The following is a 22669-nucleotide window of genomic DNA, read 5'->3' as shown; positions in this document are numbered from 1 at the left end:
AAAATAAAACACTTAATTGAGATCTAATGCTGGTTGTGCATTCAATGTTATTTATTTCGATAAATTGTTCCCTTCTGCTTGAAAATATGTTTTGAACAAATAAACATTTCATTATTCAGAAGATAATTGTTTCTACCCATCAAACAATTAGAAATGTAATTTTTACAAACAATGTTTTTTCATTCTGTGTAACGATTATCTGTCCAACTCATTGTCATTTCTTATATTTGTCTAAGGATACCAATTCTTGTTACACAATATTTTATTCTGAGAAAATATATGTTAGTTTATTCATGAACTTTTCCAAATTTGATACTCATTTTTTTTTTCCTTCTAAATTTATTAATTGTTCTATTTATCCTTTTCTATGTGCTTAGCATTGCCTCAATGTTTTTATTTATCTTATTTATTTTAAAATGCATTGTTAACTTCTCTTTTGTATGGCACTAAATGATCATTAGTAAAATGTTATATCAGTCAAATGCTTGTTTATTTATATTAAATTTCACACTTTTTTATTACTCAAAGAAAAATCTAAACAAGAAAACATTTGGTGGGAAAATATCGTTATTTCTCTGAAAACATAAGTTAGCTATTTTGTATTTAACACAAAGCTAATTTTTTTACATGTTCTAATATTTTTTTTTTTTTTTTTCAATTTTGAAGTTGGTAGCTATATAATGTTTTCCTTCTCAGGATTCATATAAAGCTTGTTTCATGTTAAAATATGAGCACCATATTTTCCAAAAATTCCTCTCTAACTATACAAATGTCTCTTTCTTAATCGAATTCTTTTTTTTTTTTTTTAATTTTCATACTGTCCAAAACGCTTAAAAGAGAAGCTACAATAAACGTGGATGAACACTTAGTGAAATTTTTACGGATTTTCCGTCTCGGAATTCATTGAAAACTTGTTTCAATACAGACGTCATATTTTCATCATTTAAAAAAAAATTCATGTCATATGGGCTTCATATCTTCCTAAAATACCCATTTATGTCTAAAAAATGTTTAGTTTTTTTCCAAACTGAATTAAAACTAATATATAGCATAACGTTACCCAACATTTTTGACCACGACTCGATACGAAGTTTTAAAATTTTTCGCGGCCCACATTATGAAGAGAAAGAAAAGAACATTTGTTCACAATTTTTTTTTTTTTTAATAAAAATCAAATTGTTTGTTTATTTCATACACAAAAATTTCAAAATAATTATACAAGAAAAATATAAGTAATTAAAAAATTAACTATTTTATTCATTTAAAACTTGAGTAAATGAAGTAAACTTTGTTTCCACATATTTTATCCTTATTGCGAAGGATGATGATATCACCACATAACAATTAGGTGGTAATAATGTTAATTTAATTCTCAAATTAAGTTCGACATGCAATCTGTTTTGATACTTACTTTTTAAGTACACCAAGGCTAAGTTGTAGCATCACACGTATAAATGGTGACAAAAGGGTTTAAAAATTATATCTGCATGCTCCTTTCGACAGCGTAACTAAAAATTAATTAGTGGTGGTGTCGTATGAAATTTCAATTCTATTGTCAACTTCTTGTTCAATAAGATTAAACATTTCTTCCTTTTTAATTTCAAAAGAAAAAAGGATCTTTAATCCACGTATTGTTTGAATTAAAACGTTCTTGAATTGAAGCTAATAGTGTTTCTAGAAGTAAATCTCCTTCATCGAAAATTACATGGTTTTCAATTAATTTAAGTAATGTTTCAAAAGATTTAAAATTTCCGTATGAAAGTCTTTGTTTTCACAAAGTCATTTTTTTTTAAAAAAATTATGAATGCGACTTTCTCCGATAATTAGAAAATATTTGAACCCAAAGCCTTGCGAATTCAGTTCATTGGGTGGAATCTATCCTGGAAAAATAGCATTCTGTTTAGATGATGGGCAGAGGTGTATCGTGCTTGTAACAGGGCTGACAGTCGCCAGGGGTGCCGGCATAAATCGGGGCTCAAATATCAGTTGAGCAATGTAGTAGAAATTTTAAACTTGTCGAAAAAAATGGATGGTGAAAGAAATTAATAATTTTTGGAATTTTCTTTCCATCAGTTGCACTCATTTATTGAGAAATACCCTGTTTTTTTCCCCATATGTTATTTACTCCCTTACACACATGCCAAGAAATTAGTTCTGAATAACGTTCTACTTTTCAAACTTATCTTTGATTTGCCCCTCCCTGTGGATGTTTTTATAACACTTTCTCAAGAACACTATTTTGTCTTATGGGAAGTTTAGCACCCCTTATGTAAGCAGTCTCCTGTTTCTTTTTTCCAAGAAAAAAATTCCCCTAGTTTTCATTACAATCTCCTACATTCCTAAGCAGCATAATCATTGCGATGTAAACTATTTTATCAGTTCAAATAGCTTTTTAAGTGTTATCTTTGATCATTTGTTTTAAATGTATTTTGTTTCAAGACACATTATTAAAAGGCAAGCAATGAAATAAAATATATAGCTATGCATGCATTTATATACGTATTAGAGTAATATTACACTTCCCTTTATGAATGTATATTCTCTCACTTTTTAATTTCTCTATACATTTTAAATAGTTTAACAAAATTAAAAATAAAAACAAATTCATTTGAATCCGTTCAAAATTTTGAACTCTGTAGTACGTGACAATACAAAAGGTTGTATACTAGTGCTAATTAAAAAACTGCTTTTAAAAATTATTTTATTGACTCTCAAAGGTGAATTTTTTTCAAGAAAAATGAAAAATGCTCGAGATGAAGTTTTCACTGCTTTGATTGGTTTTTGAATTTAAAATGTGAGTTTTCAAAATTCATTTATTTGTTTAAAATTTTCAAAGGCATCAGATACTGGGTTTCTGAATTTTTCTTCGATTACATAATGTATATCTCAGTATAAATTTACATAGTTTTTTTCACAGTAGTAACTCTGTCTCATTTTATGAAAGAAAGATCTTTAAATTTATAAAAAGTATTTTTAAAAGTTATTATTGGAAGTGTAGGCAAAAAAATTGATCAGATATAGTATTAATCAAATCTCATATCAACCAAATAATGTCGACTGAATAATAGTATTAATATTTACTTCAGTAATTTTTAGGTGATTAAAACTGTTTGAATTATAAGGCTTTAAATAGTTTACATTGTGTCAAGCAAAATCCAATGTTTCAACGAAATCTAATGATACCTTCCGCGAAATTAAAATTTAAAAGAATGATTTATTTTTCCTGAACCACTCAACTGACTTGATTAGAATCAAATTTTCTATGTCGCTATTTAAAATTGCGTAGCGTGACGTAAAAAATATGATATCATTCAAGAAAGTTAGTAATAATAAAAGTTAAATAACAAAAAATTATAATTGTTAAATATTTTTTACATAAAATTTTTTTTACTCAAATGATTTTAATAGCTATATATTTAAAAGATTGAAGAGAAATATTTAAGAGAGTGAAGTTGCGAATATAGTTTCATGAGCAAATTAATTTGTTTTGAAGATAATTTAGGTTATAGAATTAAACACAAAAATGTACTTTCATTGAATAAACATAGCTTTTTTACAATAGATTTTGAATCTTGACTTTTAAATTATGGCGATAGACGCTATCTTAAAAATATGGCCCCAATAGTTAAATCAGAAGAGCGGCCAAAATTTTGAACCCTTTAATGTTAATTTCGATTTTCGCTATTTCAGCTTATCTGTAAATATTTAAGCGAATCAAACAATTTTTACTCATGATTATAAAATACATTTATTCGAAAAAATTTCAACGTAAAAATTAAATCTTCAGTTATATTTAATTTAATGATAGTCAGAAAATTTTAAACGCTACAATGCAAAATTGAAATGAAATCACCTAAAGAGATACTGAGTGTCAAAGAAATTAAAATTTTGGATTTTTATATTAAAATTTGGATATCTCTGAATCTCCGTTTAAGTTTTAAACCTGTCATTCATCAATATTGTATTAGCAAAAATTATGTATAAATGTGTGTATGCCTTATAATACAATTTCCCCCCCCCCCATTCTTAATTTTATTAATAAAAAATAATAATTATAAAAATGATTTTTTTTTAGCTTGAAAATATCTTCGGGTGAAGGAAATTTATAATTATGTTTAAAAAAAATTATTTTTCCTTAAATAGATATAGATTCAGGGGGAAATGCAAAATTACTATTTTTTAGGAAAGTGACGCTCACTTTGAAATCTGAAACAAGTTTCAAAGGAATTACTCATTGCGAAAAATTATAACAAAAATTCACGAAATGTCCTCCATTACTTTAACCATATATGTGCTCTTAAGGTGGCGTGGTTTAGATGGTGGCCTGGTCAAGAAAGGGTCTAATGCTTAAAAATTACCCCCATTAGATATGAAAAAATAAATACCTAAAATTTTTAAGAATGATTTGTTTAGTCCTACGTAAAGTACATATTTATAGTTAAAAAAATGGATGACATTTTGCGAATTCTTTATAATTTTTTCAATGAGGAATTTTTTTAAAACTTTTTTCAGATTAAAAAGTGAGCGTCAACGTTTTCAAAATTAATCATTGATGTGAAGATTATGATGTGATATTACCAAATTTTTTAAGAAGCAATTTTCAGTTCAGACAATGCTACGTTAATAATATGTATATAATTAACGTTACGTTAATAATGGAGAACATTTTGTGACATTTTTGAACTTTTTCCAATGTAAAATTCATTTGAAACTTATTTCAGAATTCAAAGTGAGCGTCACTTTTTTCAAAAATACCAATACGTTTCAAGAAATAAGTACTAAAAATTTTGCAAATTTTTCATAGTTTTTTGCAAAAAGAAATATTCATTTGCAACTTTGTTTCAAATAAAAAGTAAGAGTCATTTTTTTCAAAAAATACCCATAGTCATTTGAAACTTTTTTCAGACTACAAAGGGCGCGTCAAGTCTTTTAAAAATACTCTTGTGTATCAAGAAATAAGTATTTAAAAATTTTAAGAAGCAATTTTTAGTCCAAACAATGCTACGTTGTGGGCACACGTATTAAAAGGCAGGACATTTTGCGTTTTTCTTCTTAATAATTTTTTGTAATAAGGATTTCGTTTTAAACTTGCTTCTGATTACAAAGTAGGCGTCAAATTTTTCAAAAATGCACATAAAGAAATAAGCTCAAAATTTTTAAGAATCAAATATTTAGTCCAAATCATGCTACGTTAAGAGCATTAGTAGTTAACGTAATGAAGGATATATTACGCATTTTGTATAATGTTTTGCAATGAGAAAATCATTTGAAACTTGTTTGAAATTACAATGTGAGTGCCAATTTTCCCAAAAATATCTGTGCGTCAAGAAAAAAGTAATTAAAATTTTTAAGAAAGATTTATTTCTTCTTCTTCAGCACGACAGCTCTTTACAGGTCTTGGCTGCCTCAACTACGCGTAGCCTCCAACGCCTCCTATCCTTGGTGACTTTTTTCCAGTTATTAATTTTTATTACTTTGAGATCTTTAGTAGTGTCATCCAGCCATCTAGTTGGAGGTCTTCCTCTGGCCCGAGAAGGATTTGTTTACTCCAAACATTTATGTGTTAAAAGCATATGAATAATCGACGGAAAAAGCAGAATTTGTGAATTTTTTTATAACTTTTTGCTATAAGGTACTCATTTGAAACTTGATTTAAGATTTTAAAAAAAATAACTTAAAAAATCGATAGATTTAAAAAAAAATAATCATTAATTCCTTCAAAAATACCATGTAATCATGATTACATGTAATCACATATTTTGATTACTCGTAATCATAATAGCCCTTAATCATTTTTGCTGTGATAAAAAGTTTTTTAAAAATTCGTATTTATGTGCAAAAAACGCAATGCTTATGAATGGTGCTTTCTACACTAGGGAACGCTGCAAGATCCATACCGCCTATACTTCCGGGTTACTGTTTCCGGTGTATTTTAAAGCCATTTGGCTCGCAACGTGATCATTGTGTTTTGAGATTCTTGCAAACGTGGTATTTGATCAGTTATTACTTGTGTTTGCAATGCTAACAATACTTGTATTTACAATGCTAAAGCTGCTAACACTAACGTAAGATAGTGCACAGCTTGCAACAGGAACAAACAATAATAAACAAATGAAATTAGGTCCAATCAGGACTGCTAAAAAAGCGAGTTATTCAAAATCTGACAACCATGTCACCTTTTTCAACAACATATCTCTAAAAAACTAAAACAAATTTTCACTTCAAACTCACCAGAATTACATATTAACATTAATATCTCATGAAATATGGCAGATTTGAGCTCAGAAATTATCTAATTTATTTCTTTTATTGAAAACAAAATTATCCATTTGAAAACATCGCCTATCAGAATAACATGTAGTAAACAGCTGCAAACTTTTTAACCGGAACTAGAGTAGGTGCCGAGCTCGAGATTGCTATGGATGGGTGGTCTAATGTAACAATAACAAGCGTTCTAAAAACCGGAAGAAATTTAGGAAATTTCCGGTGTATATCTCCGCTTATGTTATGATTACGAGGCGATGTGTGAACAAGCCTAATATTCTATGCAGTTTTGTTATTGTAATTTGGGTTCAAATCTAAACATAATTATACCATTCATAAGAGCCTTCAGAAATGTATTGATTCTCAGAGATCGTAAGGCCAAAAAAATTTCTGGAAAGTTAATATCTCATTATGAATAATTCTTAAGGTTTGCCATGTTTTATATTTTATCCCTTATTTGGCTACATTTGAATAAAATGTCGCCAAAAATATCTGTAAAAATATCTTTTTAAGTTAGCCTAATTAGAAAATATTCTAATGATTATAATATTAATATGATAATGCTGAAAGGAAGAACTCGGTACATGTGAAATACTGCAAAAGATATGATGCAATAATATGATGGCGCGTTTTTTCAATCTGCGGCGTAAAAATATATCGGAAGCAGTAACCCGGAAGTCTTGAAAGAGCAATTTTACCACTAGCTCAATACCTGCTCTAGTTCCGGTTGGAAAGTTTGCAACTGCTTATTCTGCGAGGTGATATTTTCAAACGGATAATTTTGTTTTCAATAAAAGAAATAAATTACATAATTTCTGAGCTCAAATCTGCCGTATTTCATAAGATAGTATGCTATCAAATAATTCTGGTGAGTTTGAAGTGAAAATTTGCTTTAGTTATTCATAGATATATTGTTAAAAAGGGTGACATGGTTGCTAAATTTTGAATAACTCGCCTTTTTGGCTGTCTTGATATGGCCTCTTTCCATAAGTCTATTACTGTTTGTTCTTGTTGCAAGCTGTGCACCATCTTACGTTAGTGTTAACACTTTTAGCATTGTAAACACCAGTATTGTTAGCATTGTAAAAACAAGTAATAAGTAATCAAATACATTGTTTGCAAGAATCTCAAAACACAATGATGCCAAATGGCTTCAAAATACAACGGAAACAGTAACTCGGAAATTTAGGTGGTACCGAGCTTGCAGCGTTCCCTAGTGTAGAAAACACAATCCATATTGAAAACACCATCCATAAGCGCTGAAGTAGAATTTATTATTACAATTCTTTTCAACCTGGAATGCATTTAAATATTTGTTTCACATCAAAGCATGGTCCTTTATTTTCCAAAAACGCGTATATATATGATTCGAAATAATTTTATGAAATTTAAAGAGAATTCTCACATCGTCTAAAACATACAACATTCAGAACATACATTGCACTATTATGACGGTGAATATTTCAGGAATTTTTAATAATTTTTCCCTCGAAGGATACGTGATACATTTGAAAATTGTCTTATATTAAAATGTGAGCATCATATTTCCCTAAAATACCTTTAGATTTTTGGATATATATAATCAAATTTTTTAGTTCATAAAAGTGCTTTTGGACGCATTTTTCGTTTTCCACGTCAAATTTCAGAAACAGGAAATATTCAATTGTGATGGCATGTCTTCGGATCATCCTCAGGGATGTTTCCCAGACAGTCGCCAATAGCTTATTGTGCAGCTCTAGTGCGACGGCGACGTAAATGAACAACAACAACGAAACAGGAAATAAATTTCGTCTACTGGGACTGTCTTGTTCATTTACGTCGCACTAGAGCTGCGCAATGGGCTATCTACTGGGACTGTCTAACAACATTGCAGTTCTAATACGCACTAAACTAGAGCGCACCGGCTGGAAACTGTCCAATGACAGGGCTTGCTGATGGTGAGTCTCCCGAAGCACTTTGTAAATGAAGTAAAAATAAATATGGGTATTATTTTCTATATTCGTAATGGCAACTAACTAACGTAGCTTTTGTTTGTAAGGTTTGTTGATAGCGCCGTAGTTTTTTTTTTCAATAATATATTTATATATTTTAATCGAAAGTTGAAATTGTTTTATTAATTTTTTCTAACTAGTATGAATTCTGATGTAAATCGGAAAGGTTTGTACTTCATTTTTTGACAAACTGCTTTACTTTTTTTTTGCTTACTTAGATCTTTATTACAAGAATCATTGTAACTTTTTTTTATTTGATTTTATTTAGTCATGGCCATTCAGGCTAAGAAAAAGCGATCTAAAGGACCAAAATCTAAGTTGAAAAGTCGACCAGAAGTCACTGAGTCACGAAAAGCGTAAGTTACAGTTGAAAGTAAAAATTAATAAAAATGTGTATGTTATCGATTATGCATTTGCGTAACGGATGATCATTTTTAAATATAAGTTGGTTTTTATATCGGTCACTGAGTATCTTAGTTTTATGGTGTTATTCGTCTACAGTGACTTCTTAGTTTCTCATATTAACATCTGACATTGAATGTTAAGATGTTTTATTAATAAAAAATATTATCGTAACGTGACATAGGCGTCACAATATCTCTGATTGTTATGTAAGTGGTGTGTATTTTAAATGTCACTTCAGCTGCACCTTATTAAATGGATATATTTCAAAGCTATTTATTCTGATATATTTATTTATATCTGCAATCGGAGTTAATAAATCTGTGTAACGTGGTTGGTTGATAATTTGAAGGAATTCTTATGAAGTTATCGCTTTTTTAAAGCAGTAAATTACTACTATCAAAATCTTAATGTTCTAAAAAAATATTTTTGGTTCAACATTATTTGCTTATTAAATATTTACATTTAATCTGACGAAAAGTCTTCATGTGCTAAAAGTTATTCTAGAGTTAGTTCAATCCTTTACATAGTTCTGCTCATGCATAGTTCAGTTTGAATTCTAGTAGTTCCATTTTTTCACAGTATTAGCTTTTATTGCTGGGTAAAATTAAGAAGATTCTATTTGTTTTCCATTGTATTATTTTAAATATGAGTTTGAAAATAATTTTATGACCCATTGTTGTAAACCATTTTGTAGAAATGCTGAATGAGAAGAACCTTTTTGCATTACATTGAAAAAAATTTGGCTTTAAAAATGTTTAAATGTTAGTTTGGCGTAACACATATGTTCTATTCTATAATTGTTGGTGAACGTCTGTGGGTGGAGAAGAAACTTAATGAAAATTTAAAAATTAATTTAAATTGAGGAGAGCTCAGGGACAAAATAACATCGCAATTATTATTAAGTTTGCTTCACCAATTACAAAAATAATGGCATTTCATTCTTTTTGCATTGTTTTTTTAAGTAGGTATATTTTCTGTAAGTAATATTTTCTGTAAGTTTTTCCCCAATAAAGATTTTAAAAATGAAGTCATTAATGGTGCAAAACAAAATGTGTTTAACATGTTACATTTAAAATAAAGATTTGACATTTCGATTTTGATAAGAAAATATACTCTGAAAAGTTTAATTTTGTTTAGTTAAAATTTCATTTGCAAGAATTTTATTTTTAAAATAGCATTTTTTTTATTTGTATATCTTTAAGCTTTTAGAGTAGGTAATTTTTTTCTTGTTTAGTAGCACATTATACTTTTCTCCAATATATTAAAAGCATTCTTCAAAGGAATTCTTATATCTCTTCTGCATTATTCATTAAAATGTATTCTGTTGATTTGTTATAAGAAATAAAATGCTGATACATATTTAATTGTCGTATAGAATTAAAAGATGTACCAAAAATATTGGTTTTATATTTTATTTGGTAATAAACTAAGTTCTCATTAATATTTATAAAAAATCTTGATGCTTATTGCATACTTAATTGAAAATAAAAATTGATTCTTTCATTTTTCTACTTTACAAAAGAAAGGACTTATTATATATCATATTTAGAAAATGTGGCATAAGTCTAAGACCATTTCATCAAACCAACTGGGCATAAAAAAATATGGCAGATGGATGCTGATAGCTTGCCAAAATGTTATTTAAAATTAAAACGTTACCCCCCCCCCTCCCGGCTATAAAATTTCCGAGTGGAGTTGTAGTACAGGGCTATATGAAAGGTTGGATAGGTGAGGACAGCACCTTGGAGTTTAGAAAGAACATGGGACCAAAGAAAAGGCACAATGTTAAATAAAAAAAGACCCAGCTATATTGGTTTGGAACTCAATTCTTAACTCACAAAACTGACAAAGTGAAAGATAAGTGTGGTGAATGTAAAACAGAAGTGGCTCTTATCCCAGGAGGCCTCAACCAGTTATGTGTTCTTAAGCTCTTAAAGCACAGAAAAACTGGTAAAAAATGATGGTATTTTTTTCTATATATATACAGAAAAGGAATATATAGGTTTAGTGTAAGTTATTTTTTGAAATTTCAGCTGTAGGAAGTTGGGGTTAGTGTAAGAAATTATATATAGAAAAAATTACTGTACAAACAAAGTTTAAACAATTTGATTACAATGTTTATTTTGAATTTCAAAATATTAAAATCAAATTAAATCAACTCAAGAGTTCATCGCTAAAACTTTTTGATAAATTTGCTTATTCAAAATCGTCAGTCACTCGTTATCAGATAACTTTTTCCAAACAAGTTGCAAAAACACTTGCCCATGTGAGAAACGGGCATGTGCAGATTTTCAGGTAACTTAAAAAAAGTGAAAATTTTAGAAAAGTATATCTAGTAACAGTTGCACAGTGTGTAAAAAAAAGCTTGGATGGATAATTCTTTCAATGTCGTAATCGGATTTTTTTTTAAATATTGCATCAGTAACAAAATAGATGGGAGTGAAGATCATTCAGCCTAGTGGTTCCTAAAGGGAGTTCTGTAGAACCCTGGAGTTCTATAGAACAGTTAAAGGAGTTTCACGAGTTAATCAGTGATGAGTTTTGTAACCTATGTTTGTATTTAGATTGAGCCTATAATTCATAATCTATTTAGTCTTACGGTTGCCTTTATGAAGTTATTTCAAGTAATATACCAATGACATAAAAAAAAGGAAACTATAATATTTCTAATAACAATATATTTGACAAATTCTGAAAAAAACAAGCATTTATAAAATGTTCCATTAGTATTTCCTATCACGCTTTTGAAATCAAAATAACTAAAATCTTTAATGAAGAAATATGTGTAGCATTTTTTTTTTTTTTGAAGTTTTCATTTTGAAATAAACTATAATTTAACTTATTTTAATCATTTTCAGCTTACGTATATATACACTAGAAACAAATTCAGAACTAGTCTAGATATATAACTAGGACTGCAAATTTAACTCTTGGACATAAAATCTAATTTAAGATTATTAATGATAATCAATGGAAAATCCTTGTTTCTCTAATACTTTAAATAAAATCTTTTATAAGTTATAACGTTCAAAATTACCTTAAATTTTGTTAAAAAGTCGGGGTTCAAACGAAATACGGTTGATTATTTAGGGTTCCATAACCGGAAAAAATTGGGAACTGCCGATTAAGTCTATGTAGCCACAAGTGAAGATGAAGACATTGGAAGTGAGGGTGATTAGATAGAAGATTAAAACATAATAGTATTCCTTTCAAATTCTCCTTATTAAGTGTTTCCTTTTAAATTTTTATATTTCAGCATTCTCAACTGTTATCTTATTTATTTTTATTTATGTACGTTTTGTGGTATTAACCAATTATCGCTAATTCTCTAATGGTTGACAAAAGGAAAAGTATTTCTGTTGACGACTTCCTTCAATTTTTAAAAGTTAATGGATCCAATTATAAACTGCTTTGAAAAATTTTCTGGGAATTCTTGGTTTATATTCAGAAATATAGATGTATAAATTGTTACTAAATAGTGTCTGTGCTAGTTAAATGCCATTTTTAAGGTGAGTGTCTCTAGTTAGGTCATCAAGCCCATTCAGATTGAATACTGCTTCATGAAAATTTTATTTTAAAAATTATTCAATGGCTTTTCTGTTAGGCACTGTGGGTACAATAATTTTATTTTTTATTTCTTATAACAGGTTAGTTTTAAATCTAAGCTTAATTTTACTTTTGATTTATTATAAGTGATTGTTAAAAGAATAACATTTACCATGCATTTTTTTTTTTTTAAAATTAGATCTAATGTTCGACTAAGTGATTCAGAATTGCATTTTGAAGATGAAGAGGATGAAGAAATTTTAGGTTCAGATGATGATGAGCAGGAAGATCCTCGTGACTATTGTAAAGGTAGTAATAGATATATTTTAACATTATGCATTTTTTTTAAAATATACTTGTAACTTTTTTTTCAATTTAAACTCATTCATTTGAATTATTTATAATCATGTGGATTTTCTTATTTTTCAGGTGGTTATCACCCAGTGAAAATTGGGGATTTGTTTCATAGTCGCTATCATGTGATTCGCAAACTTGGATGGGGTCATTTTTCTACAGTTTGGCTTTGTTGGGATTTAGTGTAAGAATATATTTTTATGCATTCATTTGTAATTTTTTCTTATCTCAGAAAGATGTGAATAAATTTTTTTCTTTCTTGTCTTGAAAATTAGCAACGTGAGATAAAGGGGGAAAAACTGTAATCTTTTTAAAGTAACAATTTAATCTACATCTTGTGTAGCAATTTTAAGCATATTGGTCATACAAATTAAATATTCAAACAAGAAACTGTTTTTACAATTCTTTTAGAGCAGTCTAAAGAAAAATGATAAAATTTTGGACAAGGCAAAGAAATTTGCAAATTTTTTTATTCACAATTTTGCATGCACAAAAATATAGTTATTGCACATATTCAGTTTTATATTTCTCCATCTAAAAACTGTTTAATTATTTTCTAAACAATATACTTTTTTTATTCAAAAATATTAAAATTTAAGGTCTAACAGTGTTTCAATGTATGTACATTCAATTACCGGTCATTTAAATGCTGTTGTGCATTTTCAGTGCTGAATGATACTGAGTGTCAGTCGTAACCTTTTACAAAAGAAATAACGCAAAATTCTACAAAAACTAATTCACCATTTTATTATTCTTTTTTCATCCATCGTCCAAAAACCAAAACAAAAAAAAAAAAATGATCATATCTATAATATCAAGCTTTTAGCTCGCAACATCAGAAAATGCTTGTTATTACATCACGTGACCCTGACACCTTCCCCCCAGAGTCATATTAGATCCAAAGATCGAATATGGCAAATAATTTAAGGGTCACACTTTACACATAAACAAACTATGTTTCACATTCACCCAAATATTCACTGAATCTTAGGTTTAACTTAACACTAGGTATTTACTTTAATCACCTAATAATAATAATAGGAAAAAATGTTCAGAGTCTTATTTTAGTTTATATTTACAGTCTGGACAATGCATCTGCATTACTAAGTTTCGATCCTTTGATGTGACTTGCCTCAATATCATGGCGTTGAATGGCTAACGCCCATCTCTGCAACCTCGGGCTTTGGGGTGTCGCACTCGTCAGAAATACTAGGGGATTATGATCAGTTAATAAAATAATCTTAGCACCACAGAGTAAGGTTTCAAATCTCTGCAAAGCCCAAATAATAGCATAAGCTTCCCTTTCAATTGTAGACCATTTCTGTTGAGTTGAATTCAGCTTCTGGCTACCGAAAGCTATGGGACGAATATTTCCTTCTTCATCTAACTGACCTAAACAACATCCGACCGCATTTTGAGATGCATCCGTATGCAAGTAGTATGGTTTCTCTATGTCTGGGACTTGTAACTCTGCGATCTTACATAGCGACGTCTTCAATTCCTTGAATGCCTTCTCAGCTTCTTCGCTCCAAGGAATCTCATTAGGAACTTTCTTTTTAGTAAGCTCTGTTAGTGGAAGAGCAATCTTTGCGAAGTTTGGAATATACTGCCTGTAAAAGTTGCATAATCCCAAAGCACTTCTCAGTTGTTTTTTGGTTTTGGGTGCCTCTAATTTCTGTATTACTCTTATTCGTTCTTTGTCAGGAGCATGTTTACCTGAACCAATAATATGTCCTAAGTATTTAACCTTTTGTCTAGCAAATTCGCACTTTCTCAAGTTCACGGAGAAATTAAAATATTCCAATCTCTTAAAAACTTCTTCAAGATGAATCAAATATTCCTCCCACGTATCAGAAAATACTGCTAAATCATCGATATAAGCACAAGTGAAATCAGACATGGACTGAACCACTTTAGACATAGCTCTTTGGTAGGTTGCAGCAGCATTTCTTAATCCAAAGGGTAATACATTCCATTGGTACTGGCCTCGGTGAGTTCGGAATGCTGTGAGGTGTTTGCTGCCGTTCTCCATCGGTATAGCCCAATATCCCTTCAACATATCTAGCACAGTAATGAATTTCTTCTTTCCTACTAAGAAATTCAACTCCATCATATTTTGCATTGGATATGCATCCGGAACGGTAAGAGCATTCAAACTTCTGAAATCAATGCATAACCTGATTGTTCCGTCTTTCTTATGAACACATACTACCGGGTGTGCTATCTCACTTACCACCGGTTCAATCAGTCCTAACGCTAGCAATTCATTGATCTGTGCATCCACTTTCCCCTTTAAGTTTTCTGGTATCTTATACGTTTTTGGTTTCATCGTATCCTCCTCAGCTTTCAGCTTTATCGCATGTTTCCCAACTTTAGCTATCCTTATCTTCCCCGAAAACAACGTTTTGCGTCTATGTAAAAGATCTTTCAATTGATTTTGTTGCATTTTGGGTAAGTAATCCAAATTTAATCCTTTCAATGCTTCATAGCTTTCCACATCTGTAGGAAGAGTTGGTGTTTCGTATATTTCACCAAATTCATCATCAATATCATAGACAACTCCAACTGTTTGAATTCTCGCTTTGTATTCTCTCATTTTGTTAACATGCAATAATCTTAAATTTCCTTCAGGCATTTGCAAATAATACGAATTCGGTTTCACTCTTCTAATTACCTTTACTGGACCTATCCATCTGGCATATAATGAATTGGATGAATCGTGCATTAGCACAAGTACTTGATCTCCTGGCGTAAATTCCCGGTATTTTTTCCTTCTATTGTAATATTTGGCATAATTACTTTGTTGCACATCACTTGTTAACCTTGCCTTTTCGGTTGCTATTTCTAATTTCCCTTTTAACTCTTTTAAATATTCCTCCGCTGATCCTTTCATATTCAAAGGTAAAAACATATCTCCGGCCCAAATTGACTTCAATATAGATAACGGGCCTTTCGGTTCTCTCCCGTACATTAGCAGAAAAGGTGGTACTCCTGTAGTTGCATTTGGAACTTCACGATAAGCCCATAGTACAAATGGTATGTGTCGATGCCAATTTCTTCCTACTTCTCTAATAATGTGATGTAGCATATTTTTGAAAGTTTGGTTCCATCTTTCAATCAATCCGTTCCCTTCCGGATGGTATGGCGTTGAAAATCGCGGACAAGCTCCTAAAACCTTCAAAAACTCTTGCGTTAAACTTGCCGTAAAATTCGTCGCATTATCCACCACGATTACTTCTGGAATTCCTGTCCTACAGAATATTTCGAGCAGTGCTTCACATGTATTCCTTGCCGTTAACGATTTGAGCGGGACTGCTTCAGGCCATCTTGAATGTTGGTCCATCAAACAAAGGATATATTTATGTCCTTGTGCTGATACTGGATCTAGAGGACCAATTAGATCTACGTTCACCACTTGGAATGGAAGTTCAGGACGTGACACAGGTGTTATCGGAATTTTGTCTACTGAACGAACAACTCTTCTACCTTGGCACCCATGACATGAGCTACAATAAGCTTTAATTTCCTTGACCATCCCTGGCCAATAAAAGGAAAATTTAATTCTTTGAATTGTTTTACGAGCTCCTAGATGTGCTCCGAATACTGACTCGTGGGCAATTTCTAGTATTTTACCTTTTCTAATTTCGGGAATTACTAATTGTTGTATTCTATTCCCGTCCAACAGCTCTTCATGGCATAGTATATTATTTTGTATCACATACCCTCCTTTATTTTGCTTCCCCAATTTCCATGCTTCTTGGAGAGTATCGCAACTTTGTTGTTGTATCTTGAATCGTTCGGTTTCATTTCCATTCTTTTTATCACCGCATTCACCTACTGTTGGCTCCTGCTGCTCTTCTCCGTCACTTGCACTCATATATAACTGCTCCTTTCGGGAATCTGATCTTAGCTTCATAGCAGCAGTAAAACTGGGATTGTATACTCTTTTTTGTTCTAATAATGCCTCATAAGTTTCAGCATCCAACAAAATGTCAGCATTTAACCCATTGACGGCTGCTATCATCGTTTTAATTATAGGCGTAATATATCCTTCCGTTACCAAAGCGATTTCCACTTCTTTTAACTCAGCTTTTAGACTTTCGCCAAACGCAGGTTGTAGTATTATATGTCCTTTGTAATCCACTTCCTTACCCACTATATCGTTTTTAAATACACTTATTTGTGCACCAGAATCTACTACAGCTTCGTATTCATTTCCATTATATGAAATTCTAACTTTCTTAAGGGCAGCTATTTTTGGTTGAACGCCTTTACATTTTTTGTTTCCTATCATGACTTCACCGTTAAATCTTGCAGTGACTACTTTGCTTTCGATATTTCCATTTCTGAGTACCTTAACTTCGGATACTTGCCCTTCCGATACTTGAACCTCGGCCACTTTGCCTTCAATGTTTCTTCTCCTCTCTTTATTATCTCGACAAAATCGTGCCAAGTGTCCTACTCGTCCACAATTAAAACATGTGACTGGATTTTGGGAAGAACTCCGCTTATCAATTCTGCCATGGTTGTTATGCTCATGTTTATATCCTTCACCAAATGTATGATATCTTCTACTAACCATGTTTGGTTTTTCCCGGTATAAGTTCCTATATGGTTGAGAAGCAATGAATTTAGTAGTTTGGTTATATTTCCTTGCATTCTCGTACTCATCTAACTTCTCAGCAAGTGTGTCAACTGAGCAAATTCTACTCCACTCATCAATAAAATGATTTTGTATGTCTCCAGGTACTCGTTCTTTTATCTGTTCGACAATGACAAGTTGTTTCAGGCTGTCGAGATCATTAATTTTTAGTCCCGAAACCCATTCGTTAAAATAGTTCGCCAATTCAAATCCAAAATCTCGCCAAGTGCTCTCAGCCGCTTTACAATGTCTCTTAAACTTTATTTTAAATGCTTCTGGGCTCAATTTAAACCTTTTCAATAACATACATTTTACATGTTTATAATCATTTGCTTTTTCTTCAGGCTCCCTTGCAATTAAATTCGCCATTTCTAGAGGCAATAATCCAACAAGATGCGTTACCCAATCTTCTTCTTTTATATGGACTCTTCGTGCTTGTCTTTCAAACAATATTAGATAAAAACTTATATCACCTTCTTTTGGATCAAAAGTACGCATTAATTTTTGCAATCCACCAGGTACATGTTCTCTTGTTTCTTCATTTCGAGAGCTGCTCGTCTCTCCTATAGTACCAGTATGTACCAATGAAGCTTCTATCTTCAACCTCTCCAATTCATATTCCTTTTCTTGCCGCTTTAATTCATCTTCCCTTTCCTGTTCTCGCCGCTTTAATTCACCTTCCCTTTCCTGTTGCTTAATTTCATATTCTTGTCGCCTAATTTCATCTTCTTTTTGTTGGCGCTTTATTTCTTCTCTTCCACTAACTATTCTTTTTAATAATTCCTTCACAAACTCCTCTTCGTACTCCGTACTTGCCAATATAATCTTCTTTAATTCGGTAACTCTCATGTCTTCCGTTGCCGTTTCTCCTAACTCTTCCGCCAAACACTTCAAATCTACTTTTAAAGCTCTTCCTAAAAATGCCATTTTTCACCTACTACTTTCTAAACTGCACCTTCTTACAAAAAAAAATGCCACTTCCTAAACCAATTTCAAGACAATCTAAATAACTCACTATCTTCCATCAAACAACTTGAAATTCATAGAACAAACAACTACCAATCTTTTATTTCGAAATCCATTGGGGTTTCCCCGCACATTTGTCAGTCGTAACCTTTTACAAAAGAAATAACGCAAAATTCTACAAAAACTAATTCACCATTTTATTATTCTTTTTTCATCCATCGTCCAAAAACCAAAACAAAAAAAAAAAATGATCATATCTATAATATCAAGCTTTTAGCTCGCAACATCAGAAAATGCTTGTTATTACATCACGTGACCCTGACACTGAGTATAGTACATTTTTGTTATGAACTTCCGAAAATATGTTTTTCTTAATTTAGCAACATTAAAACTCTAGTTAGGACAGAAAATATAAATTTAAGAAAATTAAAACTATTTAAACAATTTAAATTGTCCTGTTATCATTCAATATTGTGCATATTATTAGTTTGAAATTAGTTTTATGCATAATCATTTATGATTTTTTTTTTTTACTCTGTACAAAGAACAGTACTTAACTAATATAGAAAGAAATATCAAGAATTTCATAAATTATGTTTTTTAATTTAATTACTTCACAAACTTTAATAGTCAATGCCATTTATTATAGAAATTTAATGTAATTTGGTATTCTTTTAACCTACTACCTTTTAACCTACTATTCCTTTAACTAACTACTTTTTACCTTCAGTAGGTTAAAGAAATGTCTTCTTTGGTATTTCTTTAACCTACTTAATTTCGTTTAATAAATTTATATATAAACCAAATATAAAAATACTAATTTTATATATCTTAGGGGCAAGCGATTTGTTGCTTTAAAAGTTGTAAAAAGTGCATCACATTATACTGAAACAGCTCTTGATGAAATTAAACTTCTCCGATCTGTAAGTGCAATTTTTTGCTTTTAAAAAAACTTAATTTCTTAATTGAACACTTTTTAACATGTGTTTTTATATTTTGCAGGTTAGAGATACAGATCCGAATAATTGCTACAGAGAAAAAGTTGTACAATTACTTGATGATTTTAAAATATCGGGTGTGAATGGAACACGTATCCTTTTCTTTTGTTATTAATAATCACAATTTTACTTACTTCTTTTTTAAATTTTTTTTTTTGCAAGCTGTATTTATATTGTAAGATTTACTGTAACTATCATAATATTGAGAGGTATGCTTTTTATTAATATCCAGGCTTTATTGCTAATTAATGGCCGGTATAGTAGGGCGCTGGGCCCATGTCCGAGAGCTCGTGGGTTCAAACCAATAACTCTGGGGGTACTGAATTGGAGATTGATCGTTCTGTGATTCATGTCAAAATTACGATCTGTGGAGTGGGTGTAGCAAAAGTTGAATTCTTGGCCATAGAAGATACCACTGGAAAACAAGAACAGTCGCACCCTTCTGCCTTAACAGGCATACGAAAGCAAGCATTGCTAATTAATAAAAATATTTTCACCTATTAGTCTATTTGTAACATAGGAAATAGTTTATGTTTAAAATGTAATAACAAATGTAATTATTTTTTATTTAAAATTAATTATTACATGTTCTTTGGTTATCATATGTAAAAGAATAAGGTATTCTCAAAAAAATTATTTTCTTTAAATGCACAAAACTAAAAATGATTAATACAATTATTTAAATTTATACTTAAAAAGTAATTTAAATTTTAACAAATAAAATTGAATGTAAGGCAAGAAATTTAAAAGCTTTTCACATTTACTTTTTTGAAATATTAATTACTAGCTGTATGCATGCATTGCAAAGCTTTCAGTTTGAATTGTAATTTTGTATTTAAGTGAGTAAATGAGATTTGTGATTGTGATTTAAAATGAGTATTTTATTTGATGGTGAAAAAACCTGTGATTGTCTCAGCAGTTAATTCTCTGGGATATCGTTTGTGCATGTGAAACATATTTTGGATGATGATCTGAAATAAGTCTGGATAAGTGGTGACATCAGGTATTTCTGCCAATATGAGCTGGCCAATTTGGCATGGTGTGATTTTTTCACTAAGCCAAATCATGTGGCAATCCTCTTTTTTATCATTCAATAGAATATATCAAACACCGTGTCTCTCCAAAATTATGACGCTTCACAATGAAATCAAGTATAGAGCTTAATATTTCAGTGAGGACTATAGTTGGTTGTCTGATCATAGTGAAATGCACTAAGATTCAATTCAGAGTATTGGCAACGTCTTCTGTCTTAATAGCAAAGTGCGTTCTCGATTGGTTTTCATTCTTGCTTCCTGTAGTTCTGATGTTTCAGACGAGCGGGCTTGAGTAGTGCGTTTTTGATCGGTTTTCATTCTTGCTCCCCGTTGCTCTGATGTGTCCGACAAACGGGCTTCAGTAGTGTGTAGTGATTTGTTAAGTCATTTTTCCCTTTGCTCCAATGTTTCTGAAACACGGGTAGTTCTCTTTTTGCACGCTTGAGATGTTGTTTGACTAAAAGCGATTCATTTAGGCGGCATATTTTTGCAAATATTCTCTCACACAAACAAAAAGAAATGTAAAAGTTAACAGTAGTCGTAAATTTGCTATACTGAAAATTAGCATATTTATTTTAAATAGTAAAAAAAGCAATAAAAATGAAATAAATTAAATAAGAAATATAAAAATGATAAAATTTAAAACAAAAATCTATTTTTTAAATGAAAGAAATAAAATGAATGAATTCGAAAACTTTGTGATAATAAACAATCTAATGGTTTTCAAATGACAACTGTCAGCAATGAAATCTTCGAAAACTGTATTTAATTGTGCTAACCTAATATTGCATACTAAATATAAATAATTATTGAAAACGTGCAATTTGAAGGAAATTTGTTTTTACCTTGATTTTTATTAAACAGTTTTCAAAATTCTAAATCTGTGATACTACCAATATGGATGGAACAGGATTAATTTCTTAACTTTCTAAGAAACAATCTGCTATTTATATTGGATTTATTTTTCTATTCTAAAATGACAAGAAATTAGAGTATTATAAATATTTGTGGTGTTAAAGTTACTTTAATTAAAAAAATATTGAGTTACACAAATTTTAAAAAGTTAATACTTAATAAAGAATCTATTTTAATTGAATTAAAAATAATTCATTTTCCTTGTAATATCAAAAGAGTTTCTCTTAACATTTTATTAGATGTTTGCATGGTATTTGAGGTGTTGGGTCATAATTTATTAAAGCTTATCATTCGATCTAACTACCAAGGAATACCATTATCAAATGTGAAGTTAATCATTAGACAGGTGAGTCTTTATTATTTTATAGGCACTTAAAATTCTTTTGCTCTATCAACTTTCACTTGTTTGCTAATTTCTAGAATTTGTGCGAACAACATTTGTACTTTTCTTGAAAATACAATGCTTAAATGTTTAGCTCTAAAATGTTCTTTCAAAGCTTAAGATTGATTTTTATTTTTTCTGTTCTGCTCGTTTATATGATCTGTTTATGGGCTTTTTATGACAATGCAGCATTTTTAAAAGCATTTCTGATAGACTATCTCCTTTAATGTTTTGTGGATACTTTTTTTTCTTTCCTGAAAATGTTATTTTTTGTATAAAGTTTTAAGAATAAGTGGATATTTTTTCTATATCTCTACTTTTTTTCAACTTCAATTTTTTTTTTTTTTTTTTTTTAAATAGCTGTTAGTCAGTTTTTTTTATTTATCTTAAATAATATTTCTATTATAGTTTTTTCCCATTCCCCACACTAATAATATTGCTCAGTTTTGATTATTTTTCAATAATAACTAAACTTATTTGCGCATAAAAAAATAATTATAAATGATTTTTTTTTTTTAAATGTTGCTATTCAGCCAAATCACTATTTGTTAGATCCTTACTGTGAAGTAGATAAATTTTTATGAAGTAAGCTGTTTAATTTTAGTAATTATAAAAATAATATAGTAGTTTTGTTTGATGTGAAGGTTATCATTTCAAATTAATTTAAAACTTTATACTAAATTATTTTATTTTTATTTTAATCAATTTTTTTCACAATAATTTCTCTTTTAAAACTCATTTAAACTCATGCAATCCAAAATTTAATTTCAGGTGCTTGAAGGTTTAGATTACTTGCATCGATATTGTAAGATAATCCATACAGATATTAAACCTGAAAATATCCTAATAGCTGTAGATGAAACATATGTGAGAAAACTAGCATATGAAGCAACTCAGTGGCAAAAATTGGGTCTCAGGCTTCCTGGTTCTTTAGGTAAGTCATCATTTCTAAATCGTTTTCAGCCTCTTCCTTTTTTGATATACATAAATACTTATGCATATAATTTTTTTCTATCTATGTTTTACTAGTTATTTTAGCAAAATTGAATCATAAATTATTATTTACAGTAGACTGTAGAAAAATAACAATTTCGTAAATATATTGCAACCATTTAAAAAGAAAATTTTAAAAACTATACAAACAAACTCGAACTGAGCATTTTTAAAGGCAG

General features: G+C 30.1%; 1 protein-coding gene across 1 annotated transcript in view; it reads left to right on the top strand.

Moving 5' to 3' along the window:
- Positions 1-8156: 8156 nt before the first annotated feature.
- LOC107452137 (SRSF protein kinase 3) overlaps positions 8157-22669 on the top strand; it is a 33566-nt gene continuing 19053 nt past the window's right edge. The window contains exons 1-8 of the mRNA XM_087160124.1: positions 8157-8421; positions 8524-8611; positions 12406-12515; positions 12636-12744; positions 19004-19091; positions 19171-19258; positions 21355-21461; positions 22269-22431. Coding sequence (XP_087016250.1) covers positions 8397-8421; positions 8524-8611; positions 12406-12515; positions 12636-12744; positions 19004-19091; positions 19171-19258; positions 21355-21461; positions 22269-22431 — 778 coding nt within the window. The 5' untranslated portion in view covers positions 8157-8396. The remainder of the gene's footprint in view (positions 8422-8523; positions 8612-12405; positions 12516-12635; positions 12745-19003; positions 19092-19170; positions 19259-21354; positions 21462-22268; positions 22432-22669) is intronic.

The sequence above is a fragment of the Parasteatoda tepidariorum genome, chromosome 1, assembly GCF_982258835.1.
Source record: "Parasteatoda tepidariorum strain Cologne lab strain chromosome 1, Ptep-v5.0, whole genome shotgun sequence".
NCBI classification, from domain to species: domain Eukaryota; kingdom Metazoa; phylum Arthropoda; class Arachnida; order Araneae; family Theridiidae; genus Parasteatoda; species Parasteatoda tepidariorum.
Note: the sequence above shows the minus strand (reverse complement) of the source record. Positions and strands in the feature narration are given on the sequence as shown.